The sequence below is a fragment of the Coturnix japonica genome, chromosome 4 (assembly GCF_054131305.1).
Source record: "Coturnix japonica strain WE chromosome 4, WE-NBRP24, whole genome shotgun sequence".
Lineage (NCBI taxonomy): Eukaryota > Metazoa > Chordata > Aves > Galliformes > Phasianidae > Coturnix > Coturnix japonica.
This window is the reverse complement of record NC_140666.1, coordinates 81,643,029-81,667,194: the sequence shown is the minus strand read 5'-3', so window position 1 is coordinate 81,667,194 and position 24,166 is coordinate 81,643,029. Positions and strand designations below refer to the sequence as shown.

At 37.7% G+C, this 24,166-nt stretch overlaps 1 protein-coding gene across 31 annotated transcripts in view; it reads left to right on the top strand.

The window, feature by feature from the left end:
- ABLIM2 (actin binding LIM protein family member 2) overlaps positions 1-24,166 on the top strand; it is a 133,827-nt gene that overhangs the window by 35,616 nt on the left and 74,045 nt on the right. For all 31 annotated transcript variants that reach the window (XM_085547425.1, XM_085547420.1, XM_085547415.1 and 28 more), the window contains exons 2-3: positions 1,225-1,368; positions 16,329-16,512. In XM_085547425.1, coding sequence (XP_085403551.1) covers positions 1,225-1,368; positions 16,329-16,512 — 328 coding nt within the window. The remainder of the gene's footprint in view (positions 1-1,224; positions 1,369-16,328; positions 16,513-24,166) is intronic.

Sequence of the window (24,166 nt, the reverse complement as noted above, 5' to 3'; positions counted from 1 at the left end):
AGCATTTTATAAATTTATTAATCAAGTGGCAGCACTCTTACAGAGAAATCTCATTCCAGATGGATTTTTCAGTATTAATGATAGAAAAGGATGGTCCAGCGGTATCATTGTCCTTTGATTAAATACTGAAAGGGAAATACAACTAATTCCTATTCACACTTTGTGTAATGGCCTATGGAAAATTACTTAATGTTGTTAAGTCTATTTTCAAGTAATTGCATAAAATATAAACAACAGGAAAAAAATCATGTGCGTATATATATTGATACAAATATATATATGTATATATAAATCACTTTGAAATGAGCAATCCAACCTTAGAATAAACTTGCTTCATTAAAGAATATGATTAACCATATAATTTACTGGCTGGATGTCTTAAATTATTCTGTTACTAGTTTTTGTTCATCTGCAGAAAAAAGGGCTGAGTTGTAGTTCAGCTTCATTAAAGTTAACAAACTTGATGTTGGCTCTCTAGATACTTGCTTAGTGCATTGCAGTTAAAAAAAAATCATGTGTACAGCAGCTGAATTGCAAGAATATGGTCATATCTCAATTGTTCTGCATAATACATTGGAATGCCAACTTATATGGTTAAATTAATGGTCCAATAAATGCAATTTCTAATTTGCATCACAAGATGGCAGCAAATTTTTAATTCATTTCATGTTTGATTAGTCTCGAGAAACATCATCTCTTGAAATCATTTTTCTTACAAAATAGATTATTTAATCATCATACACACATGTATTTATGGACATGTTAATGTTTTGAGGTAAAAATTCAAAACATTTGCAATATATTTCTGTCTTAACATCAATTAAAAAGGCATCGATTTGAATTGCAATAACTCACAGTGTAGTAGTTCTAAATCTAATTAACAGTATTTTGCATAAAAATAATAGCTTTCACCTATAATTTTTGACTTCCTGAAAAGAACATGCCACAGAGCATTTCTTGAAATGTAGGCAGAATCTCTCAAGACTTGAACATCTGGATTCTTTCTTCTGTTATTTTATGATTTAAATATTTGCAGGCATTAGATTTGACTGTTACAAGAATCTTGGCTTGTTTAGCTAACACTATAAGTTAAAACTGTTTGATTCACGTGACATGATTTGTTCTGTGTATTAGCTGCCATTATTTGTGAGTGTTAAAGATGTTTTTGTTGCAGTTATGAATCTCATGGCCTTTAAAACCTTCTACCTTTTGTCTTTCCCGCAGTTTCACAACCGCAGGCTGTACACAGCCAACTGGAGAAGCCATCAAGTACTGCAATTCTCTGCAATACCTGTGGAAAACCATGCAAAGGAGAAGTTTTGAGAGTTCAGAACAAATATTTCCATATTAAGTGCTTTGTTTGCAAAGGTAAGCTGTTACCATAAATAGTGTATTAAAGCTGGGAATATGACTTCATGGTACTGGAGACTTCACAAAAATATTTCTCAGTGCAATCCATGCCTGAAAGAATCTACTGTAAACTGTACAATTGCCTACTGTAAAACTGTAAACATGTTAAATCCAAAAAGTGAGGTATGTTTTGAATGGATGTAAAGCTATAGAGTTTACTGTGCAGTTGGGATCTGAATAAGAGCAGTTTGGTAGAAGTGATAGCAAAGCATAGTACTGGGCTTGGAGAAACTTGGAGATTAGCTCTCTTCCAGCTTTCTGTTGTATTCAGTGGGTAAGCTATTGCTTGACTTTTTCAGATGGTCTTATGTCACACTGATGCTTGAACCCTGTTGTAACTTGACTGTGCTTTTCCTTTCTGGGGGATTTGCACTTTGCTTATCCCAGAATGGTGCCTGGAAATGATCTAATCTTGGCATGTTGCAGATGGTAGAAGTAGTGAGTGTCTTGCAAAGAGACTGGGGATTAATAAATAGGCAAGCATTATATAGGTACATGGAAGATTACCTGGAAGTTCTATTTCTTTATTGAGTATACAAATGTTATCTGACATTTATTGGATACCTTACTTACATCATCACTAAACTGCACTTAAAATGGTATTTGTAAAATGGCATTTGTCCATTCTTTGAGCACCGCTTAGAAATACAAATGTGACTCGGCTTCTAGCTGTGCTGATACGGTTATTCCCAAGTGACTGTAACTCCTCAGGATAGAAACAGCCTAGGGGGGCAAACATAGGAGAACTGTGTGAGAAATGTGATGAAGTGATTTGCTAATGATGTCAGCTAGTAACTGCCAGATCAAAGTTTAGTAATTCCTACATTGCACATGTCTACCAAGTAGTTTCTCTTTAATGCTGCTGAAAATCTTATCAAAAGACTGGAGGTGGATATTAGAGGAACCAATCAGGAAAAAAATCATTCTGTCAACTACATGGAAATTTTTATACATACCATAGAACAAATTATATCACTTCCAATATCTGAGTCAGTTGTTTCTGAGTAAGATAGGTGGTATTAAATGTCCAGCTCCTTAATTGCATTCTTTGCAAAAATACACAGAAAGAAATGTAAGCATAGTGCGCTGTCTTAGCAAAAATATTTGGGTTGTCTATTCAGAACTAAAATGGTATTTAAAGCAGTACACAACCCATGCTTTTTTTTTTTTTTTTTTTTTTTTCTCTCTCTCTTTTAAGTCATCTGTCCTTTTGGCTAACTTTATTATCAAATTAGTTTTGCAGACCCAGCTCAGTAGGAGAACAGGTAATTTGCTATTCAGCAGCTTTGTTTTCTGCATAAAGTATAGTAACATACTGGTATGTGCTGCGTATAAGTACCTTAATGAGACACAAGCCCCCTTTTATACAGATATGACACAATAAACTGACAAGTCCTATGGAAGGAACCATAAAAAGAACTAGTTATTCATGTATTCGTTTCATTTTCATTTACTTTCATGGGCTGCCAGATCACCCACAAATGCAGCAAGCTGAGCCTGAAACTTTCACTGATTCCCAATCTGGACAGTGCTGAGGCTCTTTTTTTCAGTACATGATTAAAAAAAAAGAAAAGAAGAAGAAGGTTTTGTAGATGCTGTATTGCTCCTACCTACCTGACAGAAATAAATAGTAGTTTATTCACTTCAGGCAGACCTCCAATAAAATGAGAAATAAAAATCACCCCAATATATTAATAAGCAGTAAGTTGGGTAGCTTCTGTCAGCTGCACATCAAACTCCAAACTAGCATGGGAGATGATATAAGAGATGTATGGCTAGATAGCATCTTGGTATTAATTCTTTTGCTAAGCACAAATTTTGCACACGTGGATTTATATTTTATTTCTTCCCTCTCATTAGCAAAAAGTCATAATTTGTTTTAGCACTTTTTAGGGACTTCCAGCAATTAGCTAACATGCTTCTAGTATCTGTTCTTATTTGACTTCTGGTTTTATATGTTACTTGAGAACCTCAAGTTACTTTCTGGTATGAATTTATCTTGTTGTGTAAATGAGATTAGAAAAAGAACACATCACTGAACATACATTTTGCTATATAATGTAGAGGGAAAAAATGAGATTAAAGAAATATGATTTGGATGTTTAATCATATGCATAAATCAGTGGATGAATAAAATAGTTAATCTGCTAGGATTTGGCAAAAACAAAATGTGGTGATCAGCTCCCTTGATCAGTTGACCATTTACATGTTTCTAAACTTGAAGAATAGATTCATGCCACAATCCTTTTTATGAACCCCTCCTCTATCATGTCACTGGTCATAGAATCATAGAATTCTTAGAGTTGGATGGCACCTTTGAAGACCATCTAGTCCAACTCCCCTGCAATGAAAAGGAGTATCCACAGCTAGATCAGGTTGCCTAGGGCCTGTATGTGTGGACAGGGTAACTTCCTTGTGAGTGTATTTATGTTACAGTTGACTCCTCCCTGGGATGAATAATTTTGAAGGTATTCAGTAATGCAGTTGGCCCCCTTTAGCTTAATCTGCAACCTCAACAGGGCATAACTGTCCAGTGTAGCAGCAGAAGTGTCCCAGGACAAGGAATCCTGGGTGTGGTCTGGAAGAGCTGTGTGCCTTTTGTTCTTAGGTCAACTGCCTTCATATTTAACCACTCCATAGCCTTTGTCAGACAACCTTGCTCATGTTACATGTAGGCCTGCAGAAAATTGTGGGTTTTTTCACATGTGTAGATTTTGAAGATCATAAACTAACCAAGGGATCGTGAGGAAGTACAGTTAGGCATGTCCTGTGAGCTGACTAGAAGTACTGGAAGTGACTTTGTGTCATAAATGATATTACATAGAAAGAATTCGCATGTAATATTTTGAATGTGTGTAAACTGTGAAACCATTTATTGGATATTGTTGGAGTTCTGTATGGTAGATATTTAATTATTATTATATTTTTTTTTTGGATGTGAAAGGTAGTTTTCTATATTGCCATATTGTCATCTGATTATTCCTATAAGAATCATAGAATGGCCTGGGTTGCAAGGGACCTCAAAGATCATCTAGTTCTAACACCCCTAAATGGTTGTGAATTCCAAAAAATTATCAGAATGGTAATAGCATGTAGGTAGGCACCTTTCATATTTAAATTATGTAACCGTCCCAAACTAAGGAAGGTTAGTAAAAAAGGACTCATTTCCATCAATTTCTTTCTAATCTCCCCTGATAAAACTTCTAAAGAAGCCTAAGAGAAGCTGTCAAGTGATGATTGATTCTTGTGCTTATTCCAGAATGTGGGATACTCACCCAGATGAAAAATTCTGCTGGCAGTTCTGTGAAGATCTACTAGTTTTGCGCAGTCAGAAATAAGGCTTATCCTCATGTTTATTTATATACATTATTTATTGTTAAGATGCACAAGTAATCTGCTAGTAAAATGCTGTAGGGAATATGCCATCAAGTCTCGCATAAAATTTTTTAGCTCAGTCTTGAAATTTTTTTCCACTTTAATCAGGTCAATAAAAGCACAGTTACAATAGAAAAAAATGGCTTTGAAATACAAGGCAAATATTTTATTTGTTAGATTTCAAAAGCTTTGGTTCCTTTATTTGCTAATTCCCGTATTATTTCCTACTGCTGTAATGAAAGCAACGAGAAAAATAAAAAGAGTTGATAAAATATTGACAGTCAGTTCAGACTATCAAACTCAACCTAATTGAGACGTCTGCTTCGATCTGAAGGTGTCTTCCAGGGCTGCTTCTCGGACAGCATGTTGTATTAGGCAATTTCTCACCTGATGTTCATTTACAACAGCATAATTTAGCAAGCCCTTAGAGGCACTAACATTAAATTCTAGATGCAAGAGTTGAATAGCTAGAAATTTACATGTTCTATAAGTGTTTCTCAGTTGTTTTTTGTTGTGTTTTTTTTCCTATGGTGTAATAGCATCCTAGCATTCCCAAAGTAGCTTTAACCTTTGTCAAACACAGTATTTAGGAAATCTTGGAAGTCTGAATCAAAGCTAGGATAAGAAGTATGGATAATATGATTGTTATAGCTTTATATAAAAAGCTGAAAACATTTTACAGTATTTTATATAGTCACTCTAGCAGAACAAATAGCAGAAAATCCATAGTGTGTCTGCAAATTTTTTTACCTGCAATTATCCTGCAGCTTACACCTTCATTAAATGTGGAAATCCAGCAAAACTCATCTGTAAGATGAGCCATCACTCATATCTGTCCTTAACTGGTTCCATCTTCAGTGCAATGAAGTAAGCTTGATGTGGACACTGTGCTAGGTCAGCTTCACTATGAATGTCTTTGTAGCTCATGTTGCTCGACCTCTAATCAAAATTCCCTGGATTGCTGTCTTGATGTGCTTACAGTCTTTGACGGTAATCATGGCTGGTCAGGTTCAAGAGTATTTTTTTCCCCATGTATTTTTGTGTATTTGTTTAGTTAACCTGAATGTTTCATATCTTCAGCTGGAGTTGGATAGATGAGTCAATGTTTATCTTGAGACATAACAGCTTCCTGGGAATTGTGAAAGAACCCTGGGCTGGATTTTTATATCATCATTAAAGCCCTCACAGACATGCTGCTTTCATTAAAACATACAGTGCATTCTGAATTCAAATCATTTGTTCTGAAGCCATGTTAATCTGAAGGTCTAAAACAGGGTATTCAGTGAAAAGGTTAAAAACATCAAGTAACTTGGTAGTAGGAGTGATCTGTCTGTTAGATCAAACGCATCTGCTAGGATATAAATAAGTGCGCTGAAAACAGTGCTGTGTAATCTGAGGGACTGGTGTTTGGACATAGCAAACGGGTTTCACATTTCAGAATGGAAGTCATTTACGGGAAACTCACCAGTGAGATTTCTGAGTGCCAACTTTTGGCAAAGCAGTGGCGGTTCGTGGCATGTGTGGTATCTCGGGCACTGGGATGAAATGTGGTGGCTCTTGTTTGTCAGGTACTCGGCAACGTGCTCATGCTTCCCAGCTTCTTTAGGATCTTGTAATCCCAGATCACACTAACTTGGTATAATAAGAAAAACTTACATTTCCAACAGCATGGTAGGTATGGGGCTGACTTACCAACGTCATGCTATCCTTACATTTTATATCACTGAAAAAAAATATATATTTTTACACTTTTTATACTTCTGCTATTGTAAATGTGATGTGATGCAGTGGCCAGTTGTTCTCTATTGTGGTTCTGAGATTATTTTAATTTAATATTTAGCAATTTTTAAAGTTTAACTCCCTAAAAACAACTCAGTTATAAATTATGCTTATTAAATATGAAAAATAGTTATTGAACTCTCACTATCACAGAGTAATTGATAATTTTTCTGTTGTTTTAATCATATACTCATTAGTTGCAACCGTTCTTCATATTCATGAAGAACACTCACTAGCCCTGAATGCGTTGGTAGTACAGTTCACAACAGTGTTTCAGCAAAAGTTATGTTTCAAGGCATATATTAAATCTAGAAATTGGTGATTTATATTTTTAGGTATCATTCATGAATGTATCTAGTATTAGTAAAGCATGGTGAGAGAGACAAGGTTAAAAGTATCATGGTTGCAAGGACTGGAAAAGGAGTATCTTTAAAACATTTCAGTTGAGGTTATTTCACAGGAACCCAGAATCTTGTTATTTCCACTTTCCCTTCAATTCCTTTAAAGACAGTTTCTGAAGTTTTACATTTTTTTAGCATATAGTAAAACTTGCTTATTTGCTTGCAGTAGTGTTTACACCAAGGATATTATATTTTCACAAATAGTCAAATATATTTTACTTTAGTCTTTCTATTGGCTTTCTTTTGTCCTTAGTTTTATCTTGCAGTCCAAAGACTGAATGGTTATACTTGAAACTGTATCACAGAATGGCTTAGGTTAGAAGGGACTTCAAATATCAAGTTCCAAGACTCTTGCCATGGACAGCATTCCCAATAGCTCAATCAAGCCATTGCCCAGGGCACCATCCACTGGCCTTGAACATCTCCAGGGACACAGGGCCTCCACAACCTCACTGGGCACCTTGTTCCAACATCTCACCATCCTCTCAGAGAAGAATTTCCCCATGACATCTAAATCTTCTCTCTGTTAGTTTAAAATAATTCTCCCTCATCCTATCACTATTTACTCATGTAAAAAGTTGATTTCCCTCCTGTTTATAAACTCCCTTTAATTAATGGAAGGCTGTAAAGAGGTCTATCCCCACAGTCTTCTCTGGACAAGTCCAGCTCCTTCAGCCTGTCTTCATAGCGGAGGTTCTCCAGCCTTCTGATAATCTTTGTGGCCCTCCTCTGGACTGTCTGCAAAAGCTTAACATATTTCCTGTGTTGGAGGCCCCAGAGCTGGACGCAGTACTCTGGATGGGGCCTCACAGGGGCAAATTTGAGAAGGACAGTCAGCTCCCTTGCCCTGCTCGTCATTCCTCTTTTTGATGTTGCCCTGTTGATACTGTTAGCTTTTTTGGCTGTAAGTGCACACTGCTGGCTTATGTTAAATTTTTCATCTCCCAAGACAGACCCCTAAGCCTTCTTAGCAGGGCTGTGGTGGGAGACTATGCCAGAGACCTTTCAGAAGTCCAGGTACATGACATCAGTTGCCTTCCTTTCATCCACTGATGCCATCACTCCATTGTAGTAGGCCACCAGATTGCTCAGGCACAACCTTCCCTTGGTGAAGCTGTGCTGGCTGTCTCAGATCACTTGCTTTATCCCTCATATTCCATAACACATCTTCCAGGAGAAACTGCTCCATGACCTTCCTAGGCATAGAAGTGAGGCTCACCGACCTGTAGTTCCCCAGTTCCTCCTTTCTCCTTTTCTTATAAATGGGAGAGATGTTTTCTTTTTTTCCAGTTACCAGTGCTCATAAAGCATGGATGAGATTTTCAAAGAAGTAATTGCTGATACTTATGGGGGACGATCCAAACCACAGATACAGCCATGTGCAGAAATGCTCAACTGAACTCATTTAAAAATGATGCTTGATATTCATTACTTTAAGTGGTGGATGGAAACATAAACTTTGCAAGTGCTAAAGCTGTTGTTCAGATGAGGCAATTTTGAGCATACATAATTTCAGCCTACATTAGATATTGTCATCCCCATGAAGAGTTTGCAATTCTTTTGAATTCTTGAAATTCTCTTCTTAGGGTAGAGTTTCTACCCACACAAAAGATGTCACTGCAAATTTTTCATTTACAGAGGGGAACTTTCTGTCTGTAGCATACACTGTCTTAGGGGAGTACAGCAGGGACACAGACAATGCACTTAAGTACTCAATGGGCATTTCAGTGTACCAAGGTGAGGTGAAGATTGCAGGGAGACGTGAAAGCTGTTGCATAAGATTTGTCACTGGTGGTGTTATTCCACCTCCTGCTTTTTGCATGTCTCATTAACACCAGACCATCTGTGCATAGCCAGACTAAGCACTTTATTTGCAAACCTGTAACTGATACCCGAAGCATGATTATAGAAAATTAGAAAATATTGAATAGCTTTGTGTAAAGCACTACTATTGTGGGGGGTTTTTTTGAGACAAAAGAGAAGAACCAGCAATGACACAATGACTTAATTGGCCTGGCAAATGACAACAGTATTTTATTAGAGCAGCCAGAGCTGCTACGAGTTAGAAAATGACTGAAAGAGCATTATTCTGTTTCTTTATTCTGTTTCTTCAGTCTATTTAGTTTTCTTGTAAATTAAAAATGATCAGAATGATTCCTTAAAATAGTAAATCAATATAAAACAGACTAATGTTCTGATTTTCCTGGAGGTCGTTCTGGTAGCACTGAATATCTATGTGTATAGTGTTCTCTTTCACTGATGGCACCATGTAAGAGCTTTTATTGAGCTATTACACTGTCTTTAAGTTTATGTGAAACTGTTTTCCAAGAGGGAAATGGAAAATGGATGTGTACTTTCACAATTTTTTTTATATGTAGATATCAAATTACATAATGCACAGGAAAATCCCCACTCTCCTCCATTTAATTAGTGCACCTGAATCTTTAATGTTTTATTAGTCTCTCAAATTCATTCAGAATCTCTCAGGGTTTTCCTTTGCTGCACTGTGTGCCCACAAATTAGTTGATGAATATAATAGGCAGACTAGCCTGGGAGCCATGCTTTCTGTAATGCTACACACATAAGGGGGAACATTGCATGAGGGATATGATAAGTTCCCACAGTTCTATTTTATCTGCTCCAGAAAGTTCTGGTTTTACTCTTCAGAGCTGTCTGCCTGTGTGTTCCTGTTTGGAGGTTGGGGAAGGGTTCAGCACATTGGCAGTGTTTTTTGATGCTGCACCCTCCTTCTATTGCTTGCCAGATACTGTAAGAAAACGAATTGATATAATAGTTGGTATTTCAGGTATCATAGCTAAAACACTATAGGAGATTGGCAAGCTTGAGTATTCTTGATACTATGGACATCTACATGGAAAGTTTTAGATACAGTTACCTAGGAAGAGTGGCTGGATTATGGAGAATATATAGATTAAACATCATTCCTTCTGTCTTGCTTCTGCCTCACCTATAAGCAAAGAATTTAAGTTGGGAATTGACTAAAACAGCAAGTGGGATGATACTCACACACAAACTTTGTGTGGCCCTTAAGCTTACAGATGAAAGTCTTTCCATCAGCCTTTGTGGAAAGCTTACCTGGACTCATCAGCACCAGAGCAGAAAGACAGCATCTCAGGCAGTTGTCTTCTGGAAATTAGTCTGAATTGCTGCAAATTACTTGCAAGTGAGTTTGAAGTCAAAGTGGTAGCAGTGGAAGCTTGCCAGGTGATTGCTATTGTTTTTCATGGACAGAGTGTCCATGTGAAATACTCAAGAAATAACTGGCTTTTTGAAGAATAAGCTCCTAGATTGTGTCAATGCTATTTTCTGCCCACAATAAATGATGTCAGTAGCATACTCAGTGTTTTGTTCTTGGGATTTAGTCAGCCATCCATTTCAGAGCTATAAGAGAAATACTAGAAATGAACTTAAACTGCAGTGCTGAGGAAGACAACTTATTCAGCTGTTGGACAAGCAGAGGTTCTTTCCCTTGCTTAACGTACAATGTTATGATTGGCATTTTCTTCCTTCTTGTGTCTTTGGGCAGTTTACCTCTCTCTCCTGTGTTGGATTGATGCTTGCTTGCTTACACAAATACGCAAGTAAACAGAGAGGGTAAACAAAGCTTTTTTAAAAACCAAAACAACTTAATACATGTGCTTGCAGGTTGATAATAATACTTGTTTTTCTGGCAGGCTGAAAGTTAAACATTGCTGTGTGAATTACAAGGCAACCTGTGAATTTTAGTATTACAGCTGCTGTAGCATAGAGCAGCATGGCCTCTTGGCACACAGCACACAGCCAAAAACTTAATCTACTTTCACTAGGCTCATGTGAAAGCAGGGAAGGTAGAGATGTGTTCTATATCCGTACAGTGCAAATACAGTACTGATGATACATAGTAGTGGGGCTAGCAGTGTGCTTAAAGTGCCCTAATTAATTGGTATTGCTGCTATTTATTTTCATAGACTGTAGCACTGATGTGATGTGCTATCCATAAAGGATTATGGAGTTAGATTGCCCATGAAATCACACAGCATAAATGGCAGTGCTCAAGATGCTGTTACGGACACCAGCCTGGGGAAACGTAGCAACCTTATTAACAAATAGACAAGCCCCTTGGGTCTGTGTAAGTTATTTCAGAATTGGTCACTGAAAATTTCATGAGTAGAAATGTTGAGCTGTCAGAGAAACCAACCTGAGCTACGCTCTGCAGAGGCAGTGCACCTCCCATCTGTTACACATCCCCCACCACATCCTGGTGATGAATGGCTGCCAAATGCCCTCACAAGAGACAGATGCTTATTTATTCGTTACTTAAAAATTGCTCCTGAAGCCAGTGACTGTTCAGCATAGAATCATTAAGGTTAGAAAAGACCTTTAAGACCATTTAGTCCAACCATCAGCTCATTGCCATCATGTCCCTCAGTGCCACAGAGTCAGTCAGCATGGGGCACTGCCTTGAAGTGAACGGTAATGCCAAGACAAGCAGATGAGTTTCTCAGCGTTTCTTTCCTTTTATCTCAAGTACTGTGTTTGCAATGCTTTCCTTGCTTCACTAAGAATTTCTGTAATAGTGGGAAGATGCTTCTAGGTTTTAAATAACCCTACCTCCAGATACTCATTTTGGATGACAAGTGTTGGGTGGGCGTGGATCTGTGACATAACACTGATTTCCTCTCCAAGAAGAGTGAGAACTAGTAGTTGCCTTTGAATGTGCTCCACAAACATCCTTCAGGTTTCCCTTTAGGTTCTCTTTCCCTGATTTTTCATTTCTGTAGCTGAGCAGGATCAGTCCAGCTTGGGAGGGGCTCCCTGCCCACATAAAGCAGTAGGATAGGGGAATGGCATTGCACTGAAGATAGGGCTAATAGGTCTATGCCATAAGCCCACTCTGCTCAAATTTCTGTGCAAACAAACAAACAAAAAACAAACAACAAAGTAAAAACATTAATGGCCTTTCTTATTTAGGGTTTTTGCTTATGGTGAATTAGTTCAGAAGAAATTCTAGAGAGACTAATGATCATTGATGAGAATTTAAATTAAGGGGACAAACATAGCATGAAGACTTGATAACGTGACTTTTGAATGCTAAGACACTGGAAAACTTGTATTGAAAGGGATATTGCTGATGCAGAAAGAGAACTGTTGTGTGATGGCTAAGCCTGTTTGAAAACTTTTCATCCCAGCTTTTCCCTATGAGAAAGTATTTTAGAGTGTACGTGGCACTCTTGCATGAAAAACCTGTCTTCATTTAAAAGCAGAAATGGTAACACTGTAGTCTTTACAATTTAGATTGCACTGACAAAAGAGCAGCTTGGTTTATGAAAGAAATAGGTAAGAAAGTTATAACCCTCTACTGTAAATAAGTTCTTGAACTAAATTGAATCAGTAGTCATGTTGATGTACCTCAGAAGTCATAGCCTTGGGTGAGCGGAAGAAGATATCAACTCTCCACAGAATTATGTTGGCCAGTAGTAGCAATTCAATTTGTTACAGATCTAATTGTTTCCAAATACATTTTTGCTGTAATCTATTTATGTCGGTGTATTTCTATTATGATAATACACAGAAGCTAGTATACTAAGTGGAAAAAATAATGAATGTGGCTTTTTCCCTACTTCCTATGCACTTTCCATTGTAACCATAGAGTTCAGGAGCTTGAAATGTTTTGCTTTGCAAAGGAACAGCTGAATAAAGATGTTCAGGTATTTGTTATATGGTAACTTTTACTGACTGCTGATTTTATAGGGGATGCCAGATGCGTCTGTGTAATTAAACAGGAGTATTAAATGAAATAATTATATTTTAAAATGTTGATATTTTCATTTCATGGGTGGCACTGGATTTGAAGTGTTGAATATCCAAGAAATTTAATATATATATATATATTTATAAACATATAATTCTAATACTATCTGGGTGTGTCTCTCACTTTTTTTGGTCCCATGGCATCTCTCTTGTACTTTAAAAAAAAAAGCCATATTTAATGATGTCCTTTTAATATTGCTCAGACATCATTCTGAAGCCAGAGAGATCTGAGGCCATTTTTTCCCATGTATTTTCTTTCTTACTGGAATGCCGTTCCAAAGACTTCCTCTGGCGGTTAGAAACGTTTCTATTATTTTCAGGCTCGATTTGTTTGTGGTCAAGGTTTCCTCACTTGTTCTCATATGAGTGTTCTTGCTGGGTTTAAATAGGTCTTCATCTCTTCTTTAGCTTACTCTGTTTGAACCTCAGATATATGTTAAGGTATTAGCTGTTTCCCAATGTATGGGTTTTGGTAGGCTAAACAAGCCAAGTTTTGCTAGTTTCTTAAAATAAGTTTCTTTCTACATGTCATCCTGATAGCCACACTTACACCTGCTCTGGTGTGAATCAGTCTTTTGTGAAAATAACTGAGCAAGTGCTAGATGTCTCACAGGGTATATCATTTTTGATACTAGCTAGCTCTGCAGGACTTGCTTGGCACAATGCATTCTTTGTTACTGAGATCATTAATGACTTGTAGTTCCATCACTGCCAATATTTGCAAGTCTTCTTCTGACACTCAGGATTTTTGTTGTTGTTGTTCATGTTTGCATGGAAGACATTTCACATTGTGTCTTCAAAATAAATCCATTCTTGATGTCTCAAGGCATCCAGTCTCTCGATTCCCCACTCTGCATTAATGCCATCTGCTGTGGAGTGGTACGTAAGTCAAGGTAATTGCAACCTGTCTGTGGGAAAATAAAATACATAGGTTACTCTGAAAGTGTATGCTTAGTGTTTATTTCCATAGAAATCAACAGTTACAAGGAGCATGATAACACTGTTTCACAGAGAATATTATCAGCTACAAAGCACTGTTTTTCAACAGAGCCATCGCCATTAACTGTTCATTTTCCTCAGCAATGGACAAGAGCCTGCATGTGTGCTCATAAAAACCTGTACCAGCTGAGGTGCTCCACTGTTTCACAGCTGATATGGTCATATTGTTGGGAAGATTGTTGCCCATGCAGTCCAACTCATTGTGCTTACATCCACTGTTTGGTCTCTGCATTCAGAAAGCATCAATGACTGTCAGTGGGTGCCATTTTTTCTCTATATCATGCTTGTTCTTCACCTGTTCTTCCTTGCCAGAAGCCATTTTGTCAGACTGTCCTTCTGCTGCCATCTGTCACACAGCAAGAAAATGTAAGGAAAAAGTAGTGGTCCATCCTCTACCACCATACCACCAAGACCCACTTCTCATGTCCTTGGACAACAATATAAAAATAGGAGTCATTACTTTCTGAGCAGCCCTCATATTTTCAGGATGAAACAGATCCCTATCTAGCACTAGTGACGGGGCTGTCACCACCCACATTTGCTCAGATGTCTAATTATGTCCTTTAAATGTTTTCACTCATAGTCTACTTGACAAATTGAATCATCTTGAAACCACAGTTGATTTGTGCTTTTTTTTTTTTTTTTTCTTTTTTCTTTTTTTGATCTTGCCAGTACATACGTAGGTGAAATATATCAACTGAAGGAAACATGTAACGCTTAGTAGGTCTTGTGATATTTGTGAGGAGTCTACAGAAAGCGTATCCTTTACTACACACTGGAGCAGGGACTTTATGTAATGTTTAGGAAGAAAAATGTTATTTCACAAATACTAAGTTTGTGAAGTAAAGCCCATGAACGATGTATTGCAATACAAACAATTCAACCTATTGTTGTTATCTCTGGCAAATGTAATGTAATTGGAATATTTGGTTTACAAAGAAGAAAAGTTAATTAACCTGGGAGTCTCGGCCACATATTAAAGCATTATCAGCATGATTGTTGTTTTCTGTAATTTAGTGGTTAGGATCATTCCCATAGAGCAAGATTATAATATAAATGCCAGGATGGCATTAAGCCACCAGTGCTAAGAAAGGTGATAAAAAAGACAGGCGGTTGGATTTAATTTTAAATAAAAGATGACAGGATCCTATGCTTTCTAGGGTTTTCTATGCTGTGAATATTTTACTTTGTACCTTAAGCATGATTGTTGGACCTGTTTCTCGTTGTTTAGATGCAAGATGACAGATTCTGATATGGAAAACGGGCTTTGTTATGAATAGAGATACTACTTTTAAAAAGCATGTCTCAAATAAGTAGTGCTCATGACAGTGCCAGAATCACCATTTTGAATTACTCCTTGTAAGTCAGTTTTGGTAGGTTTTCAAATATTTTGGTCCATATAGATGGGAGCCATCTTCTGCAACTCTGTCTACTTCTTTGTGACTTCAACCAGATTATTGTCTCTTTCCCATTTCATAATCTCAACATGTCAGCCTATCTGCATTCTGGGTGCAAGGGAGAAAGCCTCTTGCAAAGTCTCACCAACATCTGGTCAATCAACTTTAACTCTTTCCTACATATTCAGCTTTAAAATGATAAAATAACAGATAGGATTAAAAACTCTACTTTTGCCCAGAGCAGCTGGTTGTGGCTATCCCTTCAATTCATATTTGCTGTGTGACACTTACCAGGTAAACATAAGTTCTAATTTAAAATATTCTGTAAGCTGTCATGGACATTGAAAGCAGTTGCCTTGCACACCAGACCCCATTCTTAGTGGGAGCAGTATTTCAGCACTGTATGTACACAGGAAGTCTATTGAGCAATTGTATAGTAATCTCTGAGACATTTTCTTACCTAGAGGGTGATGATACATTGGCTCAGGCTGTCCAGAAAAGCTGTGAATGTCCCATCCCTGAAGGTGCTCAAGGACAGGTTGGATGGGGCCATGGGCAGCCTGAGCTGGTGGGGGGAACAAGCCCATAGCAGGGGATTGTAGCTCAGTGACCTTTAAGTTCCCTTCCAACCCAAGCCATTCTGTGATTCATTTCAACTTTTGTGCTTTGGATTTTGAAGGTTTATACTCATTATGTATGTTCTTAAACCTATTATATGACAAGTATTGTGTATGTCAGCCCTGTACTTTACTCTAAAAGACTGTACTTTGAAATAGCAGCATCTGCACTGAAGTTAGTGTTTTTGCAAAGATTAACTTTATACTATTAGCGTACAGAATAGATGACTGACATAAAAGCACTGCAAAAGCAGTGTTTTTCAGATACACAACTGTTCTGTGATCATAAGGCCATGTACATGTGTGTGCCCCGGTGGCGCAATGTTAGGAATGACGCTCTGCTACACAGAGGCTCGAATCCCGGGGGGTTGGACTCGATGATCTCTAAGGTCCCTTCCAACCCGCACGAGACTATGATACTATGATATAATGATACTGAAGTACTAAACATTCTGCAAGGTGATCGACTGATCAGATTAATCTTGGAGAGAACTCTTTCCTTTTTCAGCTTTCTGAGTCTGCCTTTTTTCTTCCTGCAGCTTGTGGATGTGACCTGGCTCAAGGAGGGTTTTTTGTGAGACAGGGAGACTACATCTGTACTTTGGACTACCAGAGACTCTATGGCACACGGTGCTTCAGTTGTGATGAATTCATTGAGGGAGAAGTGGTCTCAGCCCTGGGCAAAACCTATCACCCAGACTGTTTTGTGTGTGCTGTTTGCAGGTATGTGTTCTATGAAGTTGTATTTCATTCAAAAAAATAGATTTTGAAAGACTAATACCAGGCATTCAAACTGATAGCATATAGATTAAATATATATATACATATATATATATATAAAATTTCTATTATATTTGCTACTTTTTAAAGAGCAGATTTTTAAAATCCAAATTCAAAGTACCCTTTCTATTTTTTAATTCTATTTCTGTTTAATGATATTTTATATGTGAAATTTTTAAGGTATTCAAGAAACTGCCTTTGTCTCTCTAGTCAGATATTTTGCCCCAGATATTCATCCCGATTTCTCTGGTGTTTGCTATTTCATGTTTTGTTGGCTGAAGTTTACACAGGATTTGGATATCAGTGCCTGCTGTCCCAGGCAATCCAAGCAGATACTGTATGAGTAGACTTAAACCAAAATATCACAGTTCTGCCTCACAGGAATTACAGTAGTCACTTAAAATAGGACAGAAATGCCCTGATCTCACAAACATTGGTGTATGTGTTGAATTTCACCAAGAGTCTCCAGCAGGAGTGTAGGTGACAAGTGACAGAGCACGCAAGATGTCCCCTCCATGAAATGCCTGTTGGAGGTTGATAAGATCATTTCCCACTGTGATCCAATGAAGATGACAATCTTTACAGGCTCTGAAGTACAGACAGTTGATGTTTGTTGGAACTATGTCTTGATTTTCTTCTATGGAAATAACACAAACTTAAGGAAGAAACTTTATGTATGCCAGACTTTCAGGAAACTTCAGGAACAGGCTACCCAGAGACATTCTGAATGCTCTTATCCCTGGAGATGTTCAAGGCCAGGCTGGATGGAGTTCTCTGCAACCTGATCTAGTGCTTAATCTAGCAGTTGGCAACCCAGGGGTTGGAACTAGATGATCTTTGAGGTCCCTCCCAGTGCAATCCATTCAATGTTTCCATGAAGTGTGCTGTTGTGGCAGTAATTTGAAATGACTGCTTTAGCTATGTTTCTGTCAAATTTGAGCTTGTACCAACACATGAAAGCAACTCCAAATGGTAAGAAAAAGTACAGTCTGCAGTGCTGTGACTAACAGGGCATCAAGGCATGACATTATAGATTCTTTATCTTCTGGTGCTGTATTCACATACTTGGGCTGTCCAAAGGATCTCTGTCTCTGTGGCCACATGGCAACCAAATCTAACCAGTTCATCAGGTGGATGAGCTCAGATGTCCTCCTGTTCTGATACAGAAACAGAGCTTGCTTTAAATTCCAGAACAGTCATGTGTCATGGCAAGATGTCTGTGCAGCTTGAATCTACTAACTGCAGAAATAATTAATTAGTTGTAATAAGGGGAAGTCTACTAGCCTGACAGGCTTCTGTTAGATTAAATTGTGTCTGTTCAGATTCTGCAAATATTAGTAGATTTTTCCTTTTGGTTAAACAAACATGAAAAGTAAAGATAACAAACCTGAAGATATGTGTATACTTAATAGGAGGTAGAATGGTTTAAGTGTCTAATTGTGACACTCATTAGTTAAATGTGGATTGCACAGCCTGTCAGTGTAGCAGCTCTTTTACAATTCTTGTTAGTGCTGGTACCTTCCGTGTAAGGTGGTGCTTCTTTGACTAAGAGGAAAAGAATACCCACTGATTCTACTTTCCTGTCAAATGTGGTGACATTCTTCACCACATCATTAGGGGCTAGTTCACATGCCTAGTATATGCCTTTGCTGGAACAGGCTGCCCACAGAACCCACAGGATGTCCCAGGCATTAGGTGGCCTGGTCTAGTGTCTGATTTAGTAGTTGGCAACCCACAGTTGGGGGTTGGAACTAAATGATTATTAAGTCCTCTTCCAACATAAGCCATTCCACGATGATTCTCTGCCTGTACCTAGCAGCTTAGTACCTCACATAGGCTTGAGGGAGGCTATTGCTGTACAGAAGTCTTGCTGTATTTAGCCAGTCCTTCAGCTGATGGTTTAGAGTTTTCTGTTAAAATTTGTCTCCTTTCCCTGGAAAATCAGAATAAGTTTTCATGATATTAAATTACATAAGTAACTAACAATTCATGTTAGATGAATTGCAGTATGGAGACAGTTCTTACTGGAGCATGCTACTAATATTCCATGATGCAGAGATGTTCTCTAACCTTCTTGAGTAACTGAATAATTGGATTAAAAGTGATTCCACTAATAAAGTTTCTGATTGCTGCTATGTGAAACTTCATTAGAGAGACCCAGGTTTGCATCCATTGCTTTCCTTTGAAGGACACACAAATTCATGTTGTCTTCATCAAAGCCAACTAACATCCAGCTGAGTAGCAGGATTCAATTAGTGTCTCCTAAGGGGGTTGTAATGCTGACTTGTGGCATAGATCAACAGAAGAATCCCATCATCTGTTCATATTAAAAACACTGGACCGTTTTCTCAACTTCTTTAAATCAGCATTTCTTCAACTACACTAGTCTTTGCAAGCCAAATGTAATTCATGTTCTTTGTGGGAAAGAATGTCCTATCTAATCATCATCTGCATTTATGTTATTAAGTGATACGTCAGCAAAAATATGGTGAGTAGAGTACATATGTTTTAAGCTGACACAGAATTGGGTGGGTTTTTTTCCTTAAAAAAAATGAACAACAACAAAATAAAACAAAGGAAACATGCCAGACAGAAAGAAGGCCTTGAGCCATTTGGTTAGGGGTACAATGCTGTAAAGCATTTTTACTGGGCATTTGCCTTGGAAGAATGTGTCCAGAGTACCATTTGTGTCCTCAGTTCTTAGATGGGTGGAAAGATTAAATAACAAGGCAGCTACATGATCATGCAAACTGCATCTGATATTACCCCTTACAATTGGACTGTCATGTAGGCTCTCTGTTAGAATTCTGACTTCTGGAATGGGACTAACCACCTTTCCTACCCTAATGGGAACCAAGCACAGCTGTTACCAATTTCATTAGGATAAACAAAATTTGGCTGCTGAAGGTTTGCACTTGTAAAAAGGGTCCTCAAAACATTGCAGTATTGTTAAGTGCTTTACATGAATACTTCTGTAACCTGTATTTCTGTAGCTGCTGAAATAAACATTCCTGTGTCAAGTAGTAAACCAGTGATGTTAGCAGTTCCTTTTTTATTATTTTCACAGAAGAGAAGATTTGAATTGAAACTAGTAGGAAATGTATCTGGATTCAGATCAGTGAAAAAACCTTATAGGCACACAGCTAGCTGGAGCAGTGGGGAAAATGCCAGTCGCATAGCTCCATTCACTTTTTGGAGCCACTGACACTGCTCCTTTTGAGTGCCATGTGAACCACTGTCATACAAAGCTGTATTCCCTCTTGCAGACTGCACTGCGTTGATAAGCTGCTCCAATGCTCTGTGAAAAAACTTGTGTGTCAGAAAACCAAATCCTTCCCTAAGGCATCTGCTGGGACTCAAATGTTCTTGCCCTGCACTGCCACAGTTCAGTAATTGATAGATGAGAAAATGACTGTTAAAAATGCACTGTATCCTAGCATGCTATGTGATGGTCTCTATCTTGCACTGACCAGTTGGCTTCTAAACAAATTCAGGTTTGAATTGCGTGTTTGCTCTGCTGGCATAGTTTGAGGGCTGTTTGTAGTCAGTGTAACTGTTTGCAGCTGTTGTATTTTGTGATTTTATTGCTTAAAATCATGAAAGAGTAGAAGAATAATAACATAGACTCAAAAAAAACCCCTGCAGATCGACTACTTACTCTGAACTCCCAGCAAGTGAGTAAGCAGTCCTGTTACATTTTTGTGAGCTAGAAGGGCCTATGTCCTACAGAGGGCTACCAGAAATGTTTCCCCTGAAAGGTCTCATGTTTGTAAAAGTGAAATAAAAAGAGAGAGGTAATTAAATCTATTTGTATCAAGAGGGGCCAAAGGCTATTGAAATTGTTCATGGAATTCTTATATGGCACTTGGAGACTTGGATCACCAGAACAGCATATTCAGGATGTAAAAGGCCAGAAAATGGAGTGTTTCAGAAAGCAATGGGAAGTTATACTTGTGATGAAAATAAATGCTTTTTAAAATGGAATTTTTGTTAGACATAAACAACACAAACAAGTTAGACATATGGTCTGCTGTATGTAGACATATGGTTATACTATACGTGGACACTATGTTGGATTTCAGTGTTACTGACGTGTGCACATGGAATCAGTATGCATTTTGGTATTATGGTTTTTTATAATTAATAAAGTTGGGATAGGAGTTGTCTATTCACCCATTTGGAGGAATGCATGTAATCATTATCTGTTTAATGAATGTTTCAGATTAATAACCAAACAGCTTTATGCTTTCTTTACAGATCTCGACCATTCAAATATTGTGTTTTGTCTGAACTTAAAAAGTTTTCGCTTGAAACAGTCTATTGGCAGAACTTGAGTGCGTGCCAAGAGGTGAATAATGAATAATAGAGGAGTGTGAGGCATTTTTATGCTGTTCTTCAATGAGCTTGTACTAAATCCAGATCTAAAAACTTCTCTCTATCAATTTATATTTTTGTTATTTTCAAGAAAGAAACTAAACATATCCAAGCAGTTAGATATAAAATTTCAGAAGACCTGTTGGAAAAAAATATATATATATTTCTGGTCCTAAATAACACTGCTAGAAGGACAAGCTACTGACTAAAGTTCCACTTAGTGTCCATTACATCTTTTTCTGCGAAGTACTACCCCAAACATGTAAAGATGCATGGGATTATTTCTCCTCAGGTACATACTTAGCATTTGCCCTTGCAGAACTTCATGAAGACAGAAAATAGCAAGTAATGCTTGCTTTGTCTTATCAGGTTTAAAATCCTCAGCCAAATTCTGCCACACGGAGCAACCTTGAGGGATGTGATTGTACCAGGTGTGAATCAGAGCGCAACGTGATCCTGTAGGTACTCAGGTTGCAGTCTGACTTTGCACTCGACCCAGCATAACTGCAGGTTGCTTCTGAAATGGGTAGCCTTGCTCTCCCCACATTCCTGACCATATGCTTATGTTAATCTTCTTATATCAAATTCAGTTGATGGTTCTGCCAAAAAGTCAGGTCAGCAACTTAAAGAACAGAAGGCCATGAGCTAGCTCTGTAAAAAGAAAAAAAAGAACATGTTTTTGGCTCAGAAAGCTTGAATGACTTGCCCCTCAGCTGCAAAGGCTGAACCATGGTGCAAAGAAGGGAGAAACAAGTGCCAGGCCTTTCAGTGTCAGCACACTGTTGCCCTGAATTAGGCTGATGCTGCTTTATGTTTTACAATATAGTTTGGTCACCTACCATCACTGCCAGCTACAAATACTGGAGGCAGATGGATAAAACAAAATTCACTGGAAAACGAATCATAAGAGATACACTCAAAACCTTACAAGTCATTCCAAGGAGCTGCTTTAAAGATACTCTATTCTCATTTTAAAACTAGAGGAGTGAACTGTGAAAATCACACTGAATGTTTTTAAGTGGATGAATATCTAATTAAATCCCATACCTAGTGATATTCAGTGGGTGACTGGTTGTGAGATGTCATTATAATAAAAGGCAGATACACTGTTTTTAACCTACCATGCTATATATAGTCCAGCTTACAAGTTAAAGAGCTCAGAAACTGAAACCTTGTTAATTGTCTGTTATCACCTTCTGCTGAGCTTTCACTTGTACTGGCATCAAAAACCTGGAGTGGAATAGCTTGTGAAAGGAGGTCAGATGTTACAGAAATTCTGGTGATTAGTTACTAAACTTTCAGAAAGCATACCATTTTAATGGGGTAGTAAAACCTTCCAACACCCTCCCCCTGAAGTATGCTTTCTGGCCTCTTACAATGTGTGTGAGTGCTGGTGTGTTTTGTGGGTGTCATCTACCAGCTCTGTTTTTGTGCAATAAGAGGTCAGATATTCTATTCTCTTCCAGTTTAAACTGCATCTTCTGATTGTCCAATTGCCTAACATAGAAGAACCCATCCAAAGATCAGTACATACTTTATTTAATGTTTGCTGCATTTGTTTTAGATGGGCTTCTATGTGCAGAAGCTCAGATGGATTTTTGCAAGTTAGATCAGGTATTAGATAAATCAACTTGCTACTGACTGCTATTCCTAATATAAGTTACAAGAATGCTCAGTAGTAGCAATGCTTCTTCAAATAAGTGAATCATTTATGGCTTGCAGTTCATCACTGTCTGTAGGATTAATGGTGCAAAGCTTTCAGTTTTGCTGATATCTCACACAATGGTCCAGTTAGGTCATTCATTTATTCCCAGCCTTGTTGCCATTGAAGACTATGGTGAACCACAGTGAATGGTAACATCTTGCTCAGGGAATGCAAAGGTGCATGAGTATGAAAGATGACAGGGTAGTTGTGTGATAGCATCTGTGGAGCAGGTTATCTTTTTGTGGAGGTTTAATTTTGAGTAGATTATTAGCAATCTTCATAAATCTATATCTGTATCTTTTAGGCCTCCTATTTCTATGCTAACATGGCTTTGGGACTCCTTGTACCAGAATCACTCCCCATCCCTGGAGACATTCAAGGCCAGGCCCAATGTGGCTCTCAGAAGCCTGGTCTGGTGGTTGGTGACCCTGCACATAGCAGGGGCACTGAAACTAGTTGATCATTGTGGTTCTTTTCAACATAGGCCATTCTATGATCTGGTCCTTTTATCATCCTTACTTACTTAGGTTAGTAAGAAGGAAGAAAATGTTTGGAGTATTAAGTCATTAGTAAAGGAATAAATAAATAAATGGAAAGCAAAATTAATAATGAGATTTCCAAAGATATAATGATATTTAGGCCGCATGTGTCCTCATAATTTTTAAAGTATTACATGTGATCCGAAACAGATGACACTGCTGAAAACTTATCTCGATGGTTAAAATGAATTTTAGCAACAATATTAAAAAAACAAAGGATAACATTACTTTTGTTCTCTTTATAAGTAATTAAATAATGGTTATGCTTACCAAGCAGTATCTGTGCAGCTTTTGCAGCAAAGATATTATCTCATTTAGTATAAATTTGATAGCATTTGTGGGGGAATGTCGTACAGAGTTCTAATGAAATGTTAATGAATTAATCTGATCAGATACACTTCATAAGGAGGCAGAACGCTTGCAATATGTTTATGCCCCAATTAAGCCATATTTTGATATCTTGCTAGTGATTTAGTTGAGCTTTTGGGTGGAAAGAAATGTGGTTCTAACTCCTCACCATCCTTTGCTTAACTGAAAATAAAATAAAGTGATTTGTCCATCTGGTGCTTTTAGAAATAGAAAAATCTTTGCATTTTCCATTCCTGGACAATAAAGATCACAGCAGAAAGTTTGTTGTTTTAAGGGCATGGATTAAAAGGTAGGATTTAATTAAGGCTAAGTAGTAGTTATTAGGGTAAAACAAATGAGTAACTTAGACTATTGGTTTTTATAAGAGGAATGTACTTTCACTGATGAGAGTCCACTGATATTTGCTTTCTGAGTAAGTAGGTTAAGAGAACAACTTTGGTATGATCAGTGTTGGGGGGACAAATGCTGTCATCTTTAAGGTATAAAAATCATCACTCTCATGCAGGATTTTAACAACTTAATAGCAGCTCCCCATAATTCCGACTTAATTTTCATTCTGTAACCCATCCTGTTAGTGATCAGTCATTGCTGATGATATGTTCCTTATGTA